Source organism: Haliotis rubra, unplaced genomic scaffold, assembly GCF_003918875.1.
Source record: "Haliotis rubra isolate DU_JTF1 unplaced genomic scaffold, ASM391887v1 Scf1, whole genome shotgun sequence".
In the NCBI taxonomy this organism is placed as follows: domain Eukaryota; kingdom Metazoa; phylum Mollusca; class Gastropoda; order Lepetellida; family Haliotidae; genus Haliotis; species Haliotis rubra.
The window spans coordinates 3,312,020-3,336,622 of record NW_025764891.1 but is presented as its reverse complement, the minus strand read 5'-3'; the positions used below and the strand labels follow the sequence as shown (position 1 = coordinate 3,336,622).

At 38.8% G+C, this 24,603-nt stretch overlaps 1 protein-coding gene across 1 annotated transcript in view; it reads right to left on the bottom strand.

The window, feature by feature from the left end:
• LOC124287377 (TBC1 domain family member 1-like) overlaps positions 1–24,603 on the bottom strand; it is a 93,897-nt gene that overhangs the window by 23,240 nt on the left and 46,054 nt on the right. The window contains exons 3-8 of the mRNA XM_046723940.1: positions 22,910–23,047; positions 19,029–19,197; positions 18,497–18,588; positions 17,253–17,378; positions 14,820–14,918; positions 3,794–3,877 (exon numbers count right to left, since the gene is read on the bottom strand). Coding sequence (XP_046579896.1) covers positions 3,794–3,877; positions 14,820–14,918; positions 17,253–17,378; positions 18,497–18,588; positions 19,029–19,197; positions 22,910–23,047 — 708 coding nt within the window. The remainder of the gene's footprint in view (positions 1–3,793; positions 3,878–14,819; positions 14,919–17,252; positions 17,379–18,496; positions 18,589–19,028; positions 19,198–22,909; positions 23,048–24,603) is intronic.

Here is a 24,603-nt window from a genome sequence, read left to right as displayed (position 1 = left end):
ATAATGACGCCTCAAAACGGAGGTATTTTCCGTTGTTATGTCATGTTACCGAGCGGAAAGCCACTGATATCGGGAAATAGGCAACCATACATATTATTTAAGAAATCTTTTTATAATAATTTTCTGATGACGTAAAAATGAAAATATAAAAGAAAAAGGCACTGGCATGTTATGACATGTCACAAATGGAAAAAAATCGCCATAGTTTTTGAATAACATTATAAAAATAAACTTCATATTTATCAACAGTAGGATTATAATTTCCTTCATAAACATAGGCTTCATCTATGACCTCAGAGTCTCGATAGTAAGGAAAGATATCAAGGGGAAGTAACTCGGTGCATATACTGTGGTTTCAGCAGTACGAACGTTTCACTATCCGAACGTTTTTTTTAAAAAACCAAAGTGTTCGTATTAACGAGGTCTGACTGTATTTAGGTGTGTACATAGAACAGTGGAAGGAGAGTATTGAAAGGGTTTAAAAGTTCTGCTCCAGAAAGGAGCACTATCACCAATTTCAGTCTAAGTCAAACTTGTTGCCATGGAAATGCCAAAAATATTTTATTCAGAATTCCAAAACTACCAAAAGGCACAAGTACACCACCAGATCTATCTATGTGCCAAGTTTGGTGAAGACATATTGAACGGTTTTAGAGTTCTGCTCCGAAAAAGAGCACTACCACCAATTTCAGTCTAAGTTGAACTTGTTGCCATGGAAATGCCAAAAATATTTTATTCAGAATTCCAAAACTACCAAAAGGCACCAGTACACCACCAGATCTATCTATGTGCCAAGTTTGGTGAAGACATATTGAACGGTTTTAGAGTTCAGCTCCGGAAAAGAGCACTACCACCAATTTCAGTCAAAGTCGAACTTGTTGCCATGGAAACGCCAAAAATATTTTATTCAGAATTCCAAAACTACCAAAAGGCACCAGTACACCACCAGATCTATCTATGTGCCAAGTTTGGTGAAGACATATTGAACGGTTTTAGAGTTCAGCTCCGGAAAAGAGCACTATCACCAATTTCAGTCTAAGTCGAACTTGTTGCCATGGAAACGCCAAAAATATTTTATTCAGAATTCCAAAAGTACCAAAAGGCACCAGTACACCACCAGATCCATGTTTGTGCCAAGTTTGGTGAAGAAATATTGAACGGTTTTAGAGTTCTGCTCCGGAAAAGACAAATGTGCACGGACATAGTCTATTTTAATACCCCCCGCAAAACGCGTTGCGGGGGATAAAAAAAAAGCTACTTTCAGTACAAGCCCCCTATACCACTACATGTACTGACACCTGGGAGGAGTTTGATTCAGTAGTACTTCTAAACAAACCATGTTGACCTTAAAATGATTGAATGGGTGCTGTGATCTAGCTCACTGTGTCATAATAACCCAATGACTTTTTGTTTTGTCTGTTGTTTAATGCCGCACTCAGCAATTTTCCACCCTATATGATAGCAGTCTGTAAAGTATCAAGTCTAGACCAGACAATCCAGTGACTGACATCATAAGCAGCATTCTACGCCTGTGGGATACAAAGCCATGTCTGCGTGTCTGACTATCGGATCTGTAAGTCGCTCATGACAACCTTGGGTTGCTGAAGACCAGTTCTAACCCCGATCTTCAATGGGAGACAAGTATAGGTTGCTGAAGGCCCATTCTAACCCCGATCTTCAATGGGAGACAAGTATAGGTTGCTGAAGGCCCGTTCTAATCCCGATCTTCAAGGGGAGACAACCATAGGTTGCTGAAAACCTGTTCTAATCCCGATCTTCAAGGGGAGACAACCATAGGTTGCTGAAGACCAATTCTAACCCAGATCTTCAAGGGAAGACAACCATAGGTTGCTGAAGACCAATTCTAACCCAGATCTTCAAGGGAAGACAACCAAGGGTTGCTGAAGACCATTTCTAACCGAGATCTTCAAGGGGAGATATATAACCATGGATTGATGAAGACCAATTCTAACCCGGATCTTCACAGGTTACAACCCAGTGAGTCCATACTAATATATCATCAACTGGTCTGTCAGTCATAGTTTTGAAAATTGCAATTTTGCTGATGCAGCTATAAGCACAATCACACACACACAATCTCTCTCTCTCTCTCTCTCTCACACACACACACACACACACACACACACACACACACACATCCCATAGTCTATCATACAGTACCATAAACAAAAATATCAAAGATATCTCAAGCAAGTCCACAAGTCAACTGATAAAGTAAGCCAATGTGTTGCAAGATGGCGACAAAACAATATCCTGACACAGAGGTAGTGCTGAAGGAAACTATTTCCCCATATCTCCTATTCTTGGTCAATAAAGATTTGAATCCTTCCTGTTGAGTAGAACATCTTTGGTTCATTGTGTAAATATTATAACAGGCCATCAATAATATTACCATATTATTTGAGAGATGGAATCCATTGTTCAGTTGACAAATTATCAATACACGAAATACATAAATGTAAAATCATCTTAATCTTGGAAATATTAAAACTTAGCTTGAAAGTAACATCTTCCCAGCAACATGACCTGTATCTACAAAACTGTTGTTCCAGGGCCCCGTTCCTCAAGGCGATCGTAGCGCTACGACAGTCGTAAGTCTATGTTAAAGTATAGGAGTTACGATCAACTTAGCGCTACGATCGCCTTGAGGAACGGGGCCCTGTACTGTAACTGCAAAATATCTACCATAACTTGCAACATATATGCAGAAAAAATAAACTCATTCACATTAAGTTGGACTGAGCATTATAAGTCAGAGCTCTGAACTATCAGATAACATTTTAACAGAAATGTTTAGGAGCAGTTCAAAATAATGAGGTTTTGTGAAGAAAGTTCCTCATACCTACTTGAAATATTCGAATCTTTCGTAAACTGAATATCCTCATGTTAACATCCAGCTGTGGTATACGACTGTATTCCAACTAGTGTGAGCGATATCTCCTCTATTACCTAGTCACTGTTTCCCATCTGCTTTATGCCCTGGGTGATAGATACGTTGCATAATTCCCTGGGAATTATCTGACAATCTGATGGTGATCTACAAGCCTCAGGACCTAATTCTGGGCTGTGAAGTGATCCATTACACTTTAGCCATGACCGTTTAACTGAAGTCAATCTCAGTAAGGAGAGAGAACAAAGGTATTGATTTATAGAAGTAGACATGAAAGCATACTGCATGATAAAACTTAATATACAGACTTTCATTATTAGACTGAAATATATATGGCCTTGATGAAACTTATGAATAATGTTAGTGCAATCCCTACTTCTCTCCAAGTACAACGAGTGTATTAGCCACAATGGACTTAATTCATTTACAACCCTCTATTCACAGATGTCACAGATCTACATACAGACCTAGTCAATTTACTGGTCCTCTAAATCACAGGATTGCCTTGTCCAGACTCGATTATGTACAGACAGCTGCCATATAGGTGGAATATTGCTGAGTGCAAAACAACCAACCAACCAACCAAACCTCTCAAACAGAGACCTGAGGTTTATCTACCACATACAAAAAGACCTATGAAGACTGTGAGCAATATGCTTTAGACCCATAGAGATCTCCAGACCTGGACCATCTACCACTGGCCTACATATCGACCTACAGACCTCAACCATCTCGTACAGACCTATGAAAGACGTGGTATGTCTCCTACAGACCTGTGAAAGACCTGGTACATATTTCACAGACCCATGACACACCTAGTCCCATTTCCCAAAGACCTATGACAGACCTGGTTTGTCTCCAACAGACCTACAACAGACCTACCATAGACCTGGTCCAGCTGCTCTCACTGTCGCTTGTCCCACTCCGATGACGGAAAGCTTCCTTTGCATCTTCACGTTTCCGACCCTGGAAGAAACAAGATTATTTCAGTCACTTTATAGAATGGGCAATGATATATTCATTCCAAGTTTGGGGGATTAAGATAAGGACATACTGACTGACTGACTGACTGACTGACTGACTGACTGACTGAGTTTGGTTTTAACGCCGCTTTTAGCAATATTCCAGCAATATCATGGCGGGGGTCACCAGAAATGGATTTCACACACTGTACCCATGTGGGGATTCGAACCCGGGTCTTCGGCGTGACGAGCCAACACTTTAAAAACTAGGCTACCCCACTGCCCCAAGGTAAGGACATACAGTTTCTATCACTGTATGTCATGATGGATAGTTGTAATGATCTAAAATCAAATGAATGATAGTAATATATTATGAAGGTAATAAACGAATATTTTACATTTCAACAATGGGTAAAGATACATGAAGGTAATGAAGTTTAAGTATTGTTGAATCTTACTAAATACTGTCTTTGCAGGTTCTGTTTAACTTAAAAAAATAAAGCGCATACTAATATTGCGCTAGACTTCACAGACAAGGTGCATGCTCAAAGAGTTAGCATTAAGGGTTTAGAGAGTGATTTTCATTCTCACTTCCCTGTGGAGTATACAACCCAAGGTGCCTTGTCAGGCACTTAAAGGTTCACAGTCACTATACCATCTCATCCTACCAATTCCACTATATGAGTGAGTGAGTGAGTTTGGTTTTACACCGCTTTTAGCAATATTCCAGCAACATCACGGCGGGGGACACCAGAAATGGGCTTCACACATTGTACCCATGTGAGGATTCGAACCCGGTTCTTCGGCGTGACGAGCCAACGCTTTAACCACTGGCTACCCCACCGCCCTGCATTTTTGTATAAACTGAGTAGGAGAGTATTGTTCTGCACCACTTTAGTAATATTCCAACAGTTTTACACATTCTACCCATGTTGGGAATAGAACCCTGTCATTCAATTTGACAAGAAAACTCATCAAACACTAGGCTACCACTGCACCCCATGAACAAAGTCACTTGCCAGATGAATGTCTGGTGTCTCTCACCGTGATATTGCTGGAATATTGCTAAAAGATGCGTAAAACCAAATTCACTCACTCACTCACTTGCCTGAGGGGATACCACGTGTGTTACATATGCTTCATACACTTATGAATATGGAAGGAGTTTTGTTTCTTTAATCACTAGGGCCTAGAATTTCGGAGCTCTCTTAGCGCTAAGATAGTCATAAGTGCCATACATTAACATTAACTTATGACCATCTTAGCGCCAAGAGAGCTTCGAAAATCTAGGCCCTGGTGACTATGACTTTGGGCTTTCTTCACAGAAAGCTTCAATATGCATTAGGTGTTATTTTCTTTTCAGTTCTTACATTCAATGCTGAGAACCAGCATTTAACAATTATCAAGCTACCTCTCCTATGGAAGTTAAAGCTTGTAAATGTTCAAATAGTTGCCATGAGTCTCATGATGGTGTTAGACATACTCTTAAAGTTTCCAGTCAAACCCTACTGTCTCCTGTATTTGTCCAGGGCTTGCATTTCAGTAAACGACTGTAATCCTGCCTCCATTCCCACGGTTCTCGTTATCTTAAAATATCCATTGTTGATTTCCATTATCACTTCAAAGACCATTCAAACACTGAGATAAGAAAAAAGGAAATGGTAACGGTAGTGGATATGAAGACATCCTTTCCATCAAAAAGCTTTTTAAAGCTTTTTTTATTGAGTCAGTCAGTTTTTTAATCTGGAATCTTATAAACTCTATCGTAACCAATGGGACTGGTACTCATATTGCCAACCATGATTGAGGTTGGTTTGAAACTTGTATTCTGATTGGTTTGTTTAACTGAATGGTATCGCAAATCAAACTGGCAAATAGAAATCAGAGGTTGGGTAATTTGAGACTGTGAGAACTAAGGAATTAGATAGAGGAGTTAGTACAGGTGTAGCGAATCAAAAGGACTAGGTGAGGTGAGGTGAAATTGGGTTTTACGTCGTGCTTGAGAATATTTCGCTCATATGACGACGTGCATGTGTGTGTATGTGTATGTCCGGCTGCTTGAACTAGCCCAGACTGAAGCTGGTTTTATAGTGCTAGCCCACTGAGATATCATGCTGCAGTGAAGCATGAATACCCCACTCAGACACATTATACTGACTCCTAGCTGACCAGTCCTTGTTGTACCTATTAATGCCGAACGCCAGGCAGGGACCAACAAGTACCATATTTTAACGTCTTTTGGTATGACGCGGTCGGAGATCGAACCCGCGACCTTCCGCTCTCCAGGCTGACGCTCTAACCACTACACCTCACTCAATCTTAATAACACACATTTATGCTGAATGTTATTTATCATGTGTTAATGTTCAGAATAACTTTAGCTCGTTTCTGTTGTTCATCTCAAGATCTATTAATTGAAAAAGGTAGGTTTATGAATACTAAAAGAGATGTTATAGAAGACAAATATCATTTTCTTCTACTATGTCCAGCATATAATACTATACATAAAACATATATAAAAAAACTCTATTTTGTCCATCTATCAATTGATAATTTTTTCTCTCTGTTGAATTGTTTAAATGAATTTGTAACTCAAAATGTTGCAGTTTTCATTTATCAAGCCATGTTGATAAGAAAATTGTATACATGAAATGTAATACAAGCCTGTGGCCTCCTCAGTACTATTGATTGACTATTGGGAGAAGATAGTGGAGAAGCAGAACACAGACAAACACATTCAAGTATTTTTTTTCTGTTGGCCAATGGCCAGTTTACCAAAGCTTACTCACATGCAAGCTAAATAATCTGTATTTCCTCTAATAAGGGCCCAGGCTCTTATTTATTCAGTGGACTTCCAGACCCGGGGCTTATTAGAGGCCTGGCGTTTATTGGAGTCGAGGGGCTTATTGGACTCCCGGCTCTTATTAGAGGAAATACGGTACTCATCGTTTATCTTTCTGAGAACCTTATCTTACGGGATCAACTTTGTTGCAAAAGGACACTGACAATATGGTCTTGTGTATTTTTCAAAAGCATCTTTAATAGCATTTTCTATATCTAATGAAAGATAAGAAAAATATATTTTCTTATCTGATACAGAGGAAACGATTGGGAAATAATGAGATTGTGATTTATGCCTGAATCAGCAATATCTTGAGCCATTGCCACAGTAGTAGTAAGAAGTATTTGGTATCCCTGTACGTGGACTGTGAGAGTAGCATCAAGACAGGGACACCAGAAATTGCCTTCATGCATTCTACAAAAGTTGGGATTCGAACCTAATCTTTTGTGTGAATGCTCTGTCCCTCATACATGTTCATCGAAACTGTCGTTTTCTGTTTTCAGAATCCATCAACCACAAGGTCACCATACCTCCCTTCTTGAGGACATACTACTCAACATTTCACAGGGATATTGAGGCATGTCATACTGTTATTAAACTAGATGAGAGCAGCATTTTGAATTGTGAATTATGATTAACTTATTGAAAATGAAGCTGAATTCCTTTAGTTCTGTGGCAATATCGAAAACATGAGTTGGAAAATTTGCTTTCGATACATAATAGTGCAAACAGAAATATTCCAGCTATATAAAGTTAACCTGTAAATAATTAAATCTGAACCAGACAATCCAGTGATTGATGTTTAGAACATCAATATACATCAATGGGAGACAATGACATACATTAATCAGGTCTGTGTCTGACCATCCCATTTTGTTAGTCACCACTTATGATAATGGTACTGTTGACACATTCTAATCCTGATCTTCATTAGGTGAGTAGTGTAGTAACATGTGAGTGAGTTTAGTTTTACGCCGCTCTTAGTAATATTCCAGCAATATCCTCGTGGGGGACACCAGAAATGTGCTTCACACATTGTACCCATTTCGGGTACCCGGATCTTCAGCGTGACGGGCGAACACTTTAACCACTTGGCTGCCTACCACCTCCTACAGTAATATACGGTACCCGTGATGGTCCGGGTTAGAATATTGATTTTAGTAACCCATGCTTGTCGTAAGAGGCTGACTAACGGGATCGGGTGGTCAGGCTCGCTGACTTGGTTGACACATATCAACGGTTCCCAATTACGCAGATCGATGCTCATGCTGTTGATCACTGGATTGTCTGGTCCAGACTCGATTATTTGCAGACTGCCACCATATAGCTGGAATATTGCTGAGTGCGGCGTAAAACTCTCTCTCTAACTCATTCAGTAATATACGGTCAAGATAAAGTACACTCTGCAGCAGTACCAGTACGCCTCAACTCCATACACTGGCAGAGTGTTCTCTCATTGCTGACCTACTAGCTGGGAACTTAGACAGCTGCAGCATGTTTCATCAATCAATCGTGATCACACAAGTGGCAGGAAATTGTCCCATTGTTAAGTGCATATTGATTTGAATGCATGTAACACTGCTCACACCCACACCAACATCATATTCCTTTACTTTTCATAATTGCTCAATACACAATGTTGTACGTCAATGCCATTCAAACCGGTGTATAAATGTCGTAACGAATACCTCATTACATGGAACAGATATTGAACAAAAATGGGTGAGATAACACTGTTACGTCAAAGGTTTGAAAACTCATAATGATTTCTTAATTAAGTATTTCTGTGTTGTGTACTGTTATTGCCAAACATACCTTTACACAAATGTTATGATGTTTTAATTTCCCTCATACTCAGTTTTCATCTGCGTCATAAGTTTTTTGATGGTTCATTGTACAAAAAGAAACCAAAACACAAGTACAACCAAAACCTAAATACAAACCAAAACAATAACCTGATACTCAAATATGTATTTAACAGAAGAAAATAGGGCATATTATGTTTAAAATGCATGTATTATAAGAGCTACTTAGATGAGTGATAAAAATATAGGAAATACAAGAAATAATTAACCCGAAAATATTCTGCATGAACTGAGTTAGTTCACATTTCTTTGAGTGGCATTTTAGAAGTTGGGAAGCACAATATAGAACAAACTTTATGGATAACAACTTCTTTTTATTCGTGAGTGCGACGTTTCGATACAGATTTTTGTACCGTTGTCAAGCATAAATGATATGCTTGACAACGGTACAAGAATCTATATCGAAACGTCGCACTCACGAATAAAAAGAAGTTGTTATCCATAAAGTTTGTTCTATATTGAGTTAGTTCAGCAATATTACTTCAGTGAATGGCAGGGGCACCAAGAATGGGGTTCACACATTATACCCCATGGGGAATAGAACCTAGGTCTTCGTCATCAACGGTAAAAGGCTTAAACAGTAAAGGTTGAAAATTACCATTTCAAGAAAGGGTCCTTGTAATTAACTTATTCTTAAAACAGTAAGTAAAACACTTGGGCTCCCTATTTTACAACAGTACAGCAACAAACCTCTATAACACAGAACGAGTGAGTGAGTGAGTGAGTGAGTGAGTGAGTGAGTGAGTGAGTGAGTGAGTGAGTGAGTGAGTGAGGAGTGAGTGAGTGAGTGAGTGAGTGAGTGAGTGAAGTTTAGTTTTATGCCGCTTTTAGCAATATTCCAGCAATATCACAGCGGGGGACACCAGAAATGGTCTTCACACATTATACCCATATGGGCAATCGAACCCGGGTCTTTGGTGTGATGAGCAAACACTATAACCACTAGACTACCCCACCGCCCTATAACATTAGAACATTAATGCGAGTGATGACCTCTTGTATAACATGTGTCATCAAATTAATGTGATGTAACCAGCCTTTAAACCTTCATCAGATCACAGATTGTAATGAGTGAGTGAGTGATTTATAGTCACATTGGCAATATCTCAACAATATCATGACTAAACCAAATCATTCATTAATAATGAAGTTATATCATAAAATTGACAAAGGACAGTAACATAACTAGATTATCACAGATAGAGATTTAAAACTATCTTGTAACTTTAAATTTATTCAGGAAAATACAATATCAAAACAGGCTATAGATCGCGAATGACTATAGGTAGATCACCATCCTAGGGACCAGTGCTTTTGTTACCTGCATGGACCCAAGCACAGACTGCAATGGTTCCAAGTATTGTATAATTTATAATTTATTTTCACATCATAACTATGTTACGACAGTTAGTTATCGGAGATTTTAAGCAAGTGAGTGAGCATTGTTTTGATTGTAATTATAGATTGTTGGCCAAATCTGCCAACAACAAAGGTTCCATCAAACATGGTTGGGAAATGTTATAACTGCTCGATCAACTTGTTTAAACAAATTGACAACATGGCAACTAACTTAATTAACTGCATTATCATCAGGCACCCAGTGTGTTTATTGCGAGCTTTGTGATGTACGTGAATGTTTTGACACATGCAGTCAACCTGACACGACAATAACTTCCAGTATGTCCAGATGAATAATGTCACATTATTAACGCAAAGTTGGTACAGTCGTATTTGTGTCATTAATTTCATACTTTAAAACAGATTTAAAACATACCTGAGTTTGGGTTCGTAAGAAATTAACAAATGCATCAAATGTAGACTCATCCTCTTCACTACCACTTCCAATATTCAGCGTTTCTCGTACTTTATCCCACAATGCACCAATCATACGACTTCCTTCATCTGCAAGGCTCATGTTGTCGTATTACCCCAAGTTGGTACTGGCACCATATTGCACAATGCACGGCATAATGAGTTCTTCAATAATTCACGATAATCCTTCCTCAAAAACTTTCTGAAGATGAATTTTCACTATAAAAACAGATCGTTTATAAGTGAACATATTCCATGTATCTATATCCTATATCCACCATGGAATAACAACGGGTATCCTCATTATGCTGCTGGTAATATCTACCGGTATTCCATGAATAAACCTTCACATACCACATGGAGATATTCCCAAGAATTATCAAGCAATAATATCCATGAAAATTCAACACTGAATATCAATTTCGAATGACGACTGTTAATCCCGACTCATGAATGAACCATTTTGTCCTGAGCCATTCAACACTTTAAGTTTGCAAGTCTGACAATTATTCTGTACTGAATGTCCCATCGTAAAATAACATTACTAACAATCACGCCTACATAAAACTAGCCACATAACAAATAATGGGACAATCCTAATGCCAACTAGGTCCACCGCACGATGACAAGTCTACAGCCATTAATCCATAGAGTCAGTCCATTACTCCACTTAACTCCGATTACAGGTGACAAGCAACAGGTTCCATTAAAGTTAGTCGTACACAACCACAGGTAAAGTTGATCCGAACCTGCCACGACTCCACCTGACAGCCCCAGGAGGCTAAGTTTTCACCCCAGTGGGCTCACCAATTATCTCCATCGACAACTTCCTACCCACTGACCTGTGACTGCAATAATGAAGCGATTGCCGTCACTGCCACCTCCGTAAACATCTGTGTGGCAGGTATGCAGAGACGAACAATGACACTACCTCACAGTGACGAGGACGCTCGCAGTTATGATGGATCACACGAGTACTATACACTGTATGAAAGGACAATATAGCAGGCTAACCTTGTAAGGTAAAGAACGCTCATTTGATAGTAAATATTTATTTTGGTCATAAAAACATTCAATCTTTAATATGTCACATGAGTGTGCAATTTTTTCCAGTAGCTTATCGAGTTGGGTAGTTTAGTTTGGTCATCCTTACATTCAATCTATAATATGTCGTGTAAGTATGCAATTCTTTTGCTGTAGCTCACTGAGCTCGGTATATGTAAATTCCAATTTACTTACTTGTGTTTTTATTCATTCTGAAATCTCTTTTTAGTGAGTGAGTGAGTTTAGACTGACTGAGTTTTTTACGCGCGTTTTAGCAATATTCCAGCAATATCATGACAGGGGACACCAGAAATGAGCTTCACACATTGTGCCCATCTGGGGAATCGAACCCGGGTTTTCAGTGTGATGAGCGTAACACCTTAACCACTAGGCTATCCTACCGCCATATCTCTTTTGAGCATCCAATATTTTCAGCATATAAAGGTAATGAAAGAGTCAAAGCCATATTGACCATTAAGTTGCTTACGTTTAAGTTGACCTATCAGTTGTGTTTTACTTACTCAATGACAAAACATACATTTAGCATAATGTCATTCAGTTATTATTAAAAAATCTCAAAAGAGACATTACCGAATACAAAAGAAAACATCATGAAAATATGTTAACTGTTTTGTGAAACAAACAATACAGTTGTTTGACTTTCTTGTATACAAGGTGCAATAACAGTTTTCATAAAGCATGGGAGGCGGTGAAGTAGCCTAGTGGTTACAGCATTCCCTCGTCACGAAGAAGACCCGGGTTCGATTCCCCACATGGGTACAATGTGTGAAACCCATTTCTGGTGCCCACCGCCATGGAATATTGCTAAAAGTGGCGTAAAACCCAACTCACTCACTCATAAAGCAAGGTTTGGGATACCTTGTATTAGAGTGCATTTAGCATGCTTAGGATTATTAAGGCATGGTAAAAATAAGTTCTATCAGATGAGGAGACAAAAATGTTTATTTGCCCATTTAATCTTGTTTGTTTGCTTAGCTCGCACTCAGCAATATTCTACCTATATGGCAGGAGTCTGTAAACATTTGAGTCTGGATCAGACGATCCAGTGATCAACAGGATAAACATCAACCTATACAACTGTGATATGATGACATGTGTCAAACAAGTCAGTGAGCTAGACCACCCTATCCCGTTATTCGCCTCTTATGACAAACATGGGTTGCTGAAGACCAATTCTAACACAGAACTTCACGGATAGCACAGTTAATCTGGACAAACATATAGCCTTAACACATAAACACAATATGATTAAAAAATATACCATGGATTAATAAGTGTCAGTTAATGATTTCAAGTGAATGAAAAGGTAATCAAGCTTTCCAAATTACAACCAATTATCATCTAGCTGATCAACCTAATGTTCACTATGTCTCATGATAGACCAAAATTAAGGTTTCTTTCCTGTCACACATATATTCCAAAAGGAATATCTGACAAGTTTATAAAATGAAAAATATTTCTATCCCCGCAAGCCTGTACAAATGAACATCAAGGATACATAACAGAAGGTAAAAGGCATAAACAGGTACAGGAAATCAATGGGCAGAACCTGCATATACTGTGACACCGCATTCAGAAAAAATGTGGGTGATTCACTACGGCTGAGTTAATTTGATCAGGGACTATTAACCAATCTAGGGCGGACACACAATATGTTTTATAGACCTCTGTAATTGTGGAATCAATTATTCCAACAATTGTGCAATGATAAATTGGCCATCATCTATTTGAGTTAATGATGCGGGCCTAGATTCAGTGGTAGCAGGATTGGCTGCATGACTCAAAAGTTGTAATACGATATATATAGCCTCCAAAATGAGGGAAAACGGCCAATCAAACACTTGACATGGGATAACCAGCCATCCTTTATACTGGAAGGGCATAAGCTGCTAGTTCACTTACATAGTTTATGCATCTGACCATGCTAATATTCAGGTGTCATGACCATTCATCAAACATGACAGTGTCTCAGAAATGATATACTGATTCAAGCTTGTGACAACTAAAACGCCATTAAGACTACTGACAGAAAAAGAATATAATCCAGAGGGGTATAACAAAACAGGTTTTTGATATCTACGGAGATAAGAATATTAGGATTGGTTTCAGTTGGAGTTATAGTTTTGGAATTTATTATTTATTTATTGGTCTATATCACATGATCATTGACAACCATCCTAACACTGGCGGTGTAAGACAGTCATATATTGCACTGCACTATTTTTCCAGCTGTATGAGAGCAGCCTGAAATAATCAAGTCTGGACCAGACAATCCAGTGATTGACGTCATGAGCATTGATCTTTGTAATTGTGATTTGGTGACACACATCAACCAAGTCTTCTGTGAGTGTTATTTAGAAGCAGGTATGATGAAAAGGAATGATTTTTATGGATAGACAACTTCTTCATTGCAATGGATCCGATGTTTCAGTGTCATTTCTAACACCGTCATCACTTTCTTAATAACTGTGTTAGTATCTACACCGAAACATCGCATCCATTGCAATAAGAAGATGTCTATCCATAATAATCGCAGAGCTGTCAACCCCTAAAGATGGTTTGGAGTGAGACTGAAAAAAAATAAGCCGAGGTCCAGCCAGGGTCATGTCGAGGGCGACGCCCTGGTGGGGGGTCTCTGGGAGGCGAAGCCCCCTGCCCCCGAAAATGAAGTTTAGTGATTTTCAGGAGCATTTGGAGCCTTCTGGTGGCATTATTTTGACACTAAAAGATGCATGCTAATAAATAATAATAAGCCGAATCATTCGCATAAACATCGTTTTAGTACTTCGTTCATTCAGGCGTTCTTTCAATGTTCAACTTTACGCAAAAACGAACGAAAATGCGTATTAATTTTGAAATTATTTTTGGCCACCAGATATGCGTGAGATTATTATTTGGAGGTGTGAGAGCGTGACATTTGTCGATAAAGCGTGAGACTCACGCCAAATGTGTGAGAGTTGACAGGTATGTAATCGTTCCTGCTCATCAACCAAGTTGCCAAGCCAGGCCCTCTGATCCTACACCGGTTGTTGAAGACAGCGAGATGCTTAACTCGGGATCTTCATAGACTGTAAATTTGCTCTAAATGCATATTTGCCTGAATTTCACCATTGCCTTGGAACATATTCAATGAACAACTGTATCATACTGCAGCATACTCCTCAGGGAGTTGAAATGGATACATCCACATCATAAAACCCCATTATGATGTCTTTGCGTAATTAGCACCAGCATTCCCAGTTCTAGACTGACAGGTGTACCTGTGGGAACACTTGAAACAGGATTTTGTTAATTAAAGATGTCTTCAAAGACACTCAACAAATAATGATCACAGACAAAAGGAGAGCAATTGTTCTACTCACCCTCAACAAACTCTCAAAAGAATTGGCCAGACTTTTCTTTGCTTTATTCTTGAACGTATCAAACTTCACAAGCACGCTCTTGTCGTCAAGGATGTTGAACTGAAATGGATATATTTGATAGTACACTGCAAAAATGTTTAAAATATTTATTCTCATTGTTGGTGTTTATACCAAGAGGCGGTGGGGTAGTCTAGTGGTTAAAGCAATCGCTTATCATGGGTTCGAATCCCTACATGGGTACAATGTGTGAAGCCTATTAAGTGTTGCCCATTGTGATATTGCTTGAACAGTACTAAAAGTAAAACCACACTCACTCGTGTTTACTATTGAGTGAGTGAGTGAGTGAGTATGGTTTTACGCCTCTTTTAGAAATATTCCAGCAAGATCAAGGCAGGGGACACCAGAAAAGGGCTTCACACATTGTACCCATGTTGGGAATCGAACCCGGGTCTTTAACGTGATGAGTGAATGCTTTCACCATTAGGCTACCCCACCACCCATTGTGCTAGTATTAAGAGGAGACCAAATGGATTAGGTGGTCAGGTTTGGTGATTTGTTTGAGAGTGTGTAATCTTTATCTAGAAATAAATCTTTAATCTTTAATCTAATGTGACATTGTTCAAATTTAAAAATCACTTGTTCATCTGGTCCAAAGTCTTAATTTACAGGCTGAATGATAAAGCCAGGATAGTCCGGTGTGAATTGTTAAAACGCCAGACAAACCATTTGGTCACTATGGGTGCTGAGGACCTATTCTTCCCTAGATTCCCCTTGAGGTTATTCTTCACTGTGACTCATGGCTGACTGAGTGCATCATGAAGCCAAATCAGCAATTTTCCAGGAAGCAACTACTTGTCAATAATTGAGTCTAGACATGACAGACAATTAGCTACACTACAGGGGAATAACATCGTCCAGAAACTGTTGGATGAAAGAAAGTATACTTCCATTAAAATGTAGTGGACTGACAAGGTGGTGAGGTGAGGTGAAATTGGGTTTAACGTCGTGCTTGAGAATATTTCGCTCATATGACGACGTGCATGCGCGTGTATGTGTATGTGTATGTGTGGCTGCTTCTACTAGCCCAGACTTAAGCTGGTTTTATAGTGCTAGCCCACTGAGATACCATGCCGCAGTGAAGCATGAATACCCCACTCAGACACATTATACTGACTCCTAGCCGACCAGTCCTTGTTGTACCCATTAATGCCGAGCGCCAGGCAGGGACCAACAAGTACCATATTTTAACGTCTTTTTGGTATGACGCGGTCGGGGATCGAACCCGCGACCTTCCACTCTCCGGGCGGACGCTCTAACCACTACACCACGGAGGCGGTCGGACTGACAAGGAAATGATGGTTACATATCTCCCGACACTCTTCAATGCCATGACATGTTTGTTTGGTGTTTAATGCTGAGCTCAGCAATATCCCAGCAATGACAGCAATGTATGTCACATTTAGATTATACTCTCTCAGAAAAGGATTATACTTGTATGTGTTGGACCAGACAACCCAGTGACAGATACAATGAGCCACAACCTATTATGGCTTAGTTTGTTTGATTGCTGTTTAATACTGCACTCAGCAATATTGCAGCTATATGGTGGCCCTCTGGAAGTAATCGAGTCTGGACCAGACAATCCACAGATCAACAGCCATTCTCTTCCCACAGAGGTTACTTGTCATATCTTCCTACGAACCTCTGCTCTAATATGGCACTTTTATAGTGCGAGTGTTCAGTATTCATGATTGGTTGCAATCAGATTTAGTTGTGCAATCAGTGACGTTGTTTCAAAAGTGATTATTCACAAGGCCTTGGTAATTTCCGTAGGCTTCGGAATAAACTAAAACCTCTTCCCATGCGCGATGCTCAAACGTTTCTTCTAGACAGAACTCAGTCATGTAATGGTGGATCAATGGCGTCTCCATCGCCCTCGTTGACAACGGACAAGTTAGCCATTAAATGTCTTGTGTGTCACATCAACAGAAGTCCCCGGGCAGAGGAGGGATATTTCTGGCCCCATATTTGCTTGCATTAGTCAAGTTGGATCTAAGTCGATGTAACACGTGTTATGATTGGATATGAAGAAGGGAGATAATTTGTGTTGTGATTAATTATTTGAAACTGATCTATTTTAAATTACACATTTGGGTACATGTGGAAATGCATTCTAAATAAAAACAGAAATGTTTTGTGTCTAGATGGCTGACTAGAGACAGCAGATCCTAAAAGCCATTTTTAGCCTGACATTGGATCTAATATAATGTGACAGTTGTGAAAATATTATCATCTAACACTAATCTGATAAGCATAGTCACCAAAAGGGTTCAGTTCCCCCAAACAGGTAGTGTTCTGCATGGCATTTCATGTATCGCGTCTATCTACCACATGCAGATATAGAATGTATACAATGTAGGGGAGACAACTCACCTCATTCTTGCACTGCTTGGCTCCATCTGAGATGTGGACATGTTCCTTCTGTTTCTTCTCACACAACTTCCTCAACTCTATCATGAGGATCTCAACCATCTCTTCATAACCCTTGGGGTTCTCCACCTATGGGTAGCATACACACAAAAATATATTTGAAAATTCAAGCAATTTAAACCCGAATTCAGTTGTCCCATGGTAACTGAATCAAATTAAGCAAACGGCTTCTTATTCTAATACTAGACATTAAAACAAATAGTTGTCAACTACTCCAAGGCAACTTTATAATGCTAATTTCACAATTAAAAAAATCTTGAAAATATCTCTACTTTACCAAAGATTATTTCTGTGGGTTCAGAATCAAATTCATAATCAAACAAGAAGACAAAGTCATCAATATCCCCCGCAATGGCAAAATACTCTTCATGATTATGTCTACGAGTTATGATTATGTCAAATATTTAGGTGTGTATATAGAAAAGTGGAAGGAGAGTATTGAAAGGTTTTTAAAGTTCTGCTCCAGAAAATAGCACTATCACCAATTTCAGTCAAAGTGAAACTTGTTGCCATGGAAACGCCAAAATATTTTATTACGAATTCCAAAACTCACCAGTACACCACCAGATCTATCTATGTGCCAAGTTTGGTGAAGAAACATTGAACAGTTTTAGAGTTCTGTTCTGGAAAAGAGCACTATCACTAATTTCAGTTTTAGTGAAGCTTGTGGCAAAGGAAACGCCAACAATATTTTATTCGGAAATCCAAAACTACCAAAAGGCACCAGTACACCACCAGATCTATCTATGTGCCAAGTTTGGTGAAGAAATAGTGAACGGTTTTAGAGTTCTGCTCCGGAAAAGAGCACTACCACTAATTTCAGTCTAAGTCGAAATTGTTGCCATGGAAACGCCAACAATATTTTATTCAGAATTCCAAAACTACCAAAAGGCACCAGTACACCACCAGATCTATCTATGTGCCAAGTTTGGTGAAGAAATAGTGAACGGTTTTAGAGTTCTGCTCCGAAAAGACAAAAGTGCACGGACGGACGGATGGATGGACGAACGCACGGACGGAGTCCATTTTAATACCCGCAACGCGTTTTGCGGGGGATAATTACAGCTAAGGAATATTCATAACTAAAATGAATTATTCAAACATAATTAATAACTGCCAATAACAGTCAATTAATTGTTACAAGTGCCTGCATTACTTTGACTCCATGCACGGAAGAGTTATCTGACCTTGAGTGTGTTGGAAATGGCTGCAATTTCATTCTCGGTGAGGTTCTGTACTCTCTTCACAAGCAGGTCATAGGCAGCATGTGGACTCAAACCTAGGGAGGAAAAGTAACAACTTATCTTCATAATATCTCAGAGTGAACTATCTAACTATTTTTGTTTTATACTGAAAATTGTTTTCAGTAACTACTTTAATTTCAGGAACTTTTTATTACTTGACATTAATTGGCATACTGACACAACATACTGTATTTAGTCTATTAAGTGCCTGGAAACTTATTTTTTCAACGGACATCCAGACCCAGCTCTTATTAGAGGCCCGGCGCTTTTACGCTTACTGGGTATCATTACTGAGATTGTTAGTAAGCTGCTTTACCCCTGGCTCTTATTAGAGGCCAGGTGCTTAGTAGAGGAAATATGGTATTCTTTTTTTTCTCCATCGATTCTACACATTTATATATGTGTACTGAACACACGTTTCAATGTTGCATAAAACTCCATGCAGCTTGCTCCTCAGTTCTCCTTGCATACTGACCATTAATTTCCTGACAGAGTTTCTCGAGTTGATGTAGCGGACATCGAATACAGATCTGGTTGTGAGATGCTGAACGCTGGGAGGAGCTGTTGCTACAAGACTTGGACGCGATGCTGTCTTTGTGGGCTGTCGCAAATGCAGTCTGTAGGGCGCACATGATTTCCGATACCTGTAAACAATGATAAGCTTTAAAATGATTTATTTTGCAAATCAGAGTAGGGTTTCCGATGATGCAAAACACCTGCAAAAATGATGCAAGAATCGCGACAACCAAACGAATGTGATATGTAAGAATCTTATTCAGTGCAGGGGCGGTGAGGTAGCGAAGTGGTCACAACAAAGACCCAGGTTCGAATCCATGATATCAGCTGGATGCAGTTATTTACAGTACAGCTGATACATTGCTGAGTGTGGTGTTAAACAACAAGCTGTCAGTGACAATTTCATGCCTGATTTAAACATTTCTGTCACATTCCAAACAAACTGTATTGGAGATTACACGACCATAACCACCTTGTTTGGTTGCACGACATTTCCAAACAGAAAATTTACATCCGCTGTTGTTTTCTGCAAACAAAATTTGAGTTAATACCCAGTCAAACATTTTTTACTTTCACTATCACTATAATGAGTTCAGGATCTTTCATTCATATAAGACCTTGATAAGTTTGTTTGTCTAAAACAACACCCAGTTATATGGCAGTGGTCTGTAAACAATCGAGTCTGGACCAGACAACCAGTGATCAACAGCATGAGCATCGATGTAAGCAATTGGGATACAATGTCATCTGTCAACGATGTCAGTGAGCCTGACCACCTGATCCCGTTAGTCGCCTCTTACAACCCTTGATAAAGTATAGACATTTCTTCCTTGTCTAGAGTTTTGAGGTGTCACAGATATGTATTTAATATCATAACTAAAATATTTTTAAGAAATATCAAAATTCCAAACACTGAGTTTCATAATACAGTGAGTGACTGAGAGAGAGAGAGAGAGAGAGAGAGAGAGAGAGAGAGAGAGAGAGAGAGAGAGAGAGAGAGAGAGAGAGAGAGAGAGAGAGAGAGAGAGAGAGAGAGAGAGAGAGAGAGAGAGAGAGAGAGAGAGAGATTCCCCATAAATGTCAGCAAAAACAATATAGACTAATATTACATATCAAGGGCAATATTGTCCAATAATCCCCTACAAACAGGAAACCCAATAGTCATCTGTAGTTCTGGTTATCTTGTATAACACATGGCCACAGATACAATGCAACCTTTGTATGAAAATACATGACTTTGTAATAAATACATAAAACACCACAAAAAACGGTTCATTTGAGCTCAAAGGGACAACTAATTTTACTTCTTCATCGATGCAGTTCATTATACACATATCAACTACAATGTACAGCATGTGGCCAGGAATAAAATACAAAATCAAAACATTTTCTTATATCTGTCAAATCATCAGACACTTTTTTGTAAATAAAGTACAATGTGACAGTAGAAATTATATAAATGAATCACTAAACATGCATGCCACCTGGTGCTACATAGGTAAGCATGTCTTGCCCTTCCGCCAGCAGCACCCACAGTGACACAATGTTCATAAATCAGTGTGGTTGCCCTGGGCTGCTGGAACTCAATATGCACATATTGTACGATGTATGTCTGTGACATCCATTATGAAGCAGATGAAACTCAGGTCACACCAACCTGATTATTCGTTAATCACATGCTTTTCAGTGAAGTGGACAATGAATATTTCATAATTTCATACCAAGAATGCTAAATATTCTCCAAATTTAAAACATTTATGCACATACTCCAAAGAATATTGACAATGACATTGGTCTTGTTTATCATTTTCTTTTAAGCTTAACTCATTAGAATAATAACGAAATACACTGTAATCAGTTCATCAGTTCCTGATGAGAAAATAAATAAACAGAGTAATATTCTGTTTGCAAAAAAAGGGAGGTAAAATTTTGGCAAACAAATAATTTGAGGAAGATTGTGCATGAGTGAAGTATCAATAACGTTTATAACCATAAACCAGAGTGTCCATTTTTGTTCATAGCCCAGAATCAACTCATTTATACCCCTTCTATAACACATGAAAGAGCACAAAAAGCAAAGGTACCGATAATCTGAAACACACCGTGGTATTAATCTCTTTGTATCCACCAGAGCTCTGACACAAAGTGGATAATTGTACCTGTTGTAATAAGGAAAAGAGGAGGGACACTACAGGAAAGTTTATATGCCTGGTAGATAACATCACTGGCAGGCTGCCAGGTATTGAGCATTTTTCATATCAACAGACAATGAATGTTTTAAATCCCATGTCTGAATATCTCTTAAAAACTCTCTTAAGATTTACTAAAACACTTATTTACACTTTTATATGCACTCAATGCATTACAGAGGAGGTGAGTATGACTTGACATACTTCTTACAGTATTGCATATGTATCTGTGAGATAAAAAAAGCTAAAATTCATGCATACTAAATTGAAATTTCTTAGTATGAATAAATAACAGAAACTTTCCTTTAAAAAGTTGTATTGTATAGGTTGTAGATGTTTGTTATTTAGATGAAAGCAACAAGTATGAATATGGTGTGGAAAAACTGACCACAAATGGGGTGAATCTGGGATTCAAACCCATAACAAGGGCATCATGATAAGGCAGGGCTCCAGATAATTTTTCAACATCAGGAGTTCGTACTCCTTATTTGTTCAATATAGGAGTACTGGTAAACCTTAAGAGTACATTTAGAGTACTGAATGGAATTTAATGGAGTACCAGTGATCTTGTGGTTTGTTTCATATATGCGCCACAACATTGCTACTCTTGTGTGAACAGGTAAAAACCCAATAAAACAATACTTTTTTCAGATAAATATGTCTGTAAATGATTCTAAGACCGTGACACCTGCTGTGGTGCGTATCTGCTACGTTTTCTAAATTATTTCCTACCGTATCGTGCATATGTTTTAGCCGTACATACGCCGATACGGCCCTTATCTGGAGCCCTGTAAGGGACATATCTCTACACATCATTTGTGCTAGGTGAGAGGCCATGTATTCACATTTAGCAAGCATGTCTCTGCCGACCTTACCAGACCTGTTATGTTAGACAAGGAGAATGTTCTAAATATCTATGTCAAGTTTAAAAGGCGGACAGCAAATTATCCAGAATTAAATTCAAACTGTTGCATTTAGCAAACAATTAGTTCATTATCTCACTATGTTGGCCTTGATTCTACAATAACACCACAAACTTGTCAAAAAAGAGGAAGTATGGAATATATTCAGTGTGTTCCAGGAAACAAAATGGACTGATCTTGTTTCAAATGCTAATGGGCCACAAATATCCTGAAACCATTTCTGTAAACCTCTGGACCAACAAAATCTAACATTGTTTTAGTTAGAAGACAAATGAAATTACTCTTTACCCTGCATGGACAGTGGCAGTAGCGTATATAGAGTCTCACATTCACCTACCCGTTATCTGTGCAATATGAAGCAATATTCACTGTCTGTCATTATCAGAAGGACATGAAGTGATATTCACTCTCACTCATTATTTGTACTGCATAAAGCCATTTCTACTTTCCATAACCTAATCTACCACTAGTGTATAGAATACAGCAAATTATTAATTTTCTTTAAGGTATCAGGGCATCTTTACTCTCATTCGTCAGTTCGTTATGAAGCAATATTCACTTCATATCAGTACAGTACTAAGCAATATTTACTCATATTCACTTTCAGTCTACGTTCAAGTCTCACTGCAGAATCAGAAGAATGGCACTTGCAAATATGCTGAATTGATTTATTTCCATGGCATTAGTTGCATGGTCGAAGCGCTCATTCTTTATTAGTTTGAACTTACCACTGATTCACTGAAGCATCGGAGAATATAGCAGTTGAAGATGTGCGTCAGCTCCGCCTTGTTGTGATCTCGACTTGGAGCAGACGTCAACTTGGGCTCGCGAGCAATGATACCGAATACATCCTGCTTGGTACTTCCCTAAAATTAAACAAATATTTATCATCAATCTTTCAAATTAATTCTAAACTTGCCAGTACTCTCTGGGTAGATACTGGTCAAATAAACAGCTCATTTTGGACATGTTGTTTATATGAAATGTCTAGATTCTGTGGAAAACAACTATTAGTATTGGACTAATGGTCTTGTAAGTCACCTCTCTTCCTGTAGTCACACCATATACTTCAATATGTATCCTGTGCTTAAGGACATAGCATGTTAATGATTTCAATAGTGAGTGTGGTGTCTAAGGTAAGGTGAGGTGAGGTGAGGTGAGGTGAGGTGAGGTGAGGTGAGGTGAGGTGAAATGGGGTTTAACGTTGCACTTAAGAATATTTCGCTCATATGACGACGTGCATGCGCGTGTGTGTGTGGATGCTTGTACTAGCCCAGACTTCAGCTGGTTTTATAGTGCTAGCTCACTGAGATACCCTGCCGCAGGTTTAGCATGAATACCCCACTCAGACACATTATACCGACCAGTCCTTGTTGTACCCATTAATGCCGAGCGCCAGGCAGGGATCAACAAGTACCATATTTTAACATCTTTGGTATGACGCGGCTGGGGATCGAACCCGCGACCTTCCACTCTCCATGCGGATGTTCTAACTACTACACCACGGAGGTGGTGAGCGAGTGAGTGAGGTGAGTGAGTGAGTGAGTGAGTGAGTGAGTGAGTGAGTGAGTGAGTGAGTGAGTGAGTGAGTGAGTGAGTGAGTTGGGTTTACTGCTTCTTGCAACAACATTTCTGGTATATCACTGTGGATCAGACCATTTCAGGAAAACAGTGAGTGAGTTAAGTTTGATACAGCTTGAATGGTTTTCCAGTCATTTCCTGGAAAGTCAACATGTGAACAATTCCCTTCATGTAGGTACAAATAGGTCACAAATGTTCAAGCATAGAATACTGTGTGTCAGATAACTTGATAGCAAAATGCTTAGCTTATTTTTGTCTGGGTTCTATTCTTCACATGGGTACAATGTCCTTTAACCTTAGCCACAAACCTTACTCACTCACTAGGTCACTAACTCACTCACGCAATCAGATTACTGGTTTGATCACACAATCAACTATAAAATCTTTAATCAACTATTTTGACAAAAATTGACAGTTGATGAACTGCCAAGACTTCTGGAAAATGTATGCTAAACTATAAATTTGAAAAAGTTCTCTTATTGTCCTCCAAACAGATTAAATAAGATTTCAGCTGGTACAGTGACACTGTCAAATTTGATTGCCACATGTTTAAATACCAAGATTAAATTATCTTATATTTTTTCATTTAGCCAACATAGAAAAAAATCAACATGTGTTTCAACATGTTTGTTAACTTCTCTTGCCTTACAATACATTAAAAGCTTGAACGTCAAACAGTGGCAGGATGTATATCGGACACTGAAGGTAAAACCAACTGAAACACAGTGCTGCCTTTAATGCTCTACAAGACTACCATATCTTCTTGTGTATAGTGTGTACAGTTTTAGAAACAATACAGTGTCATGTACACCTGTGCAAGGGGAGGTGTGCAAACTGTTCT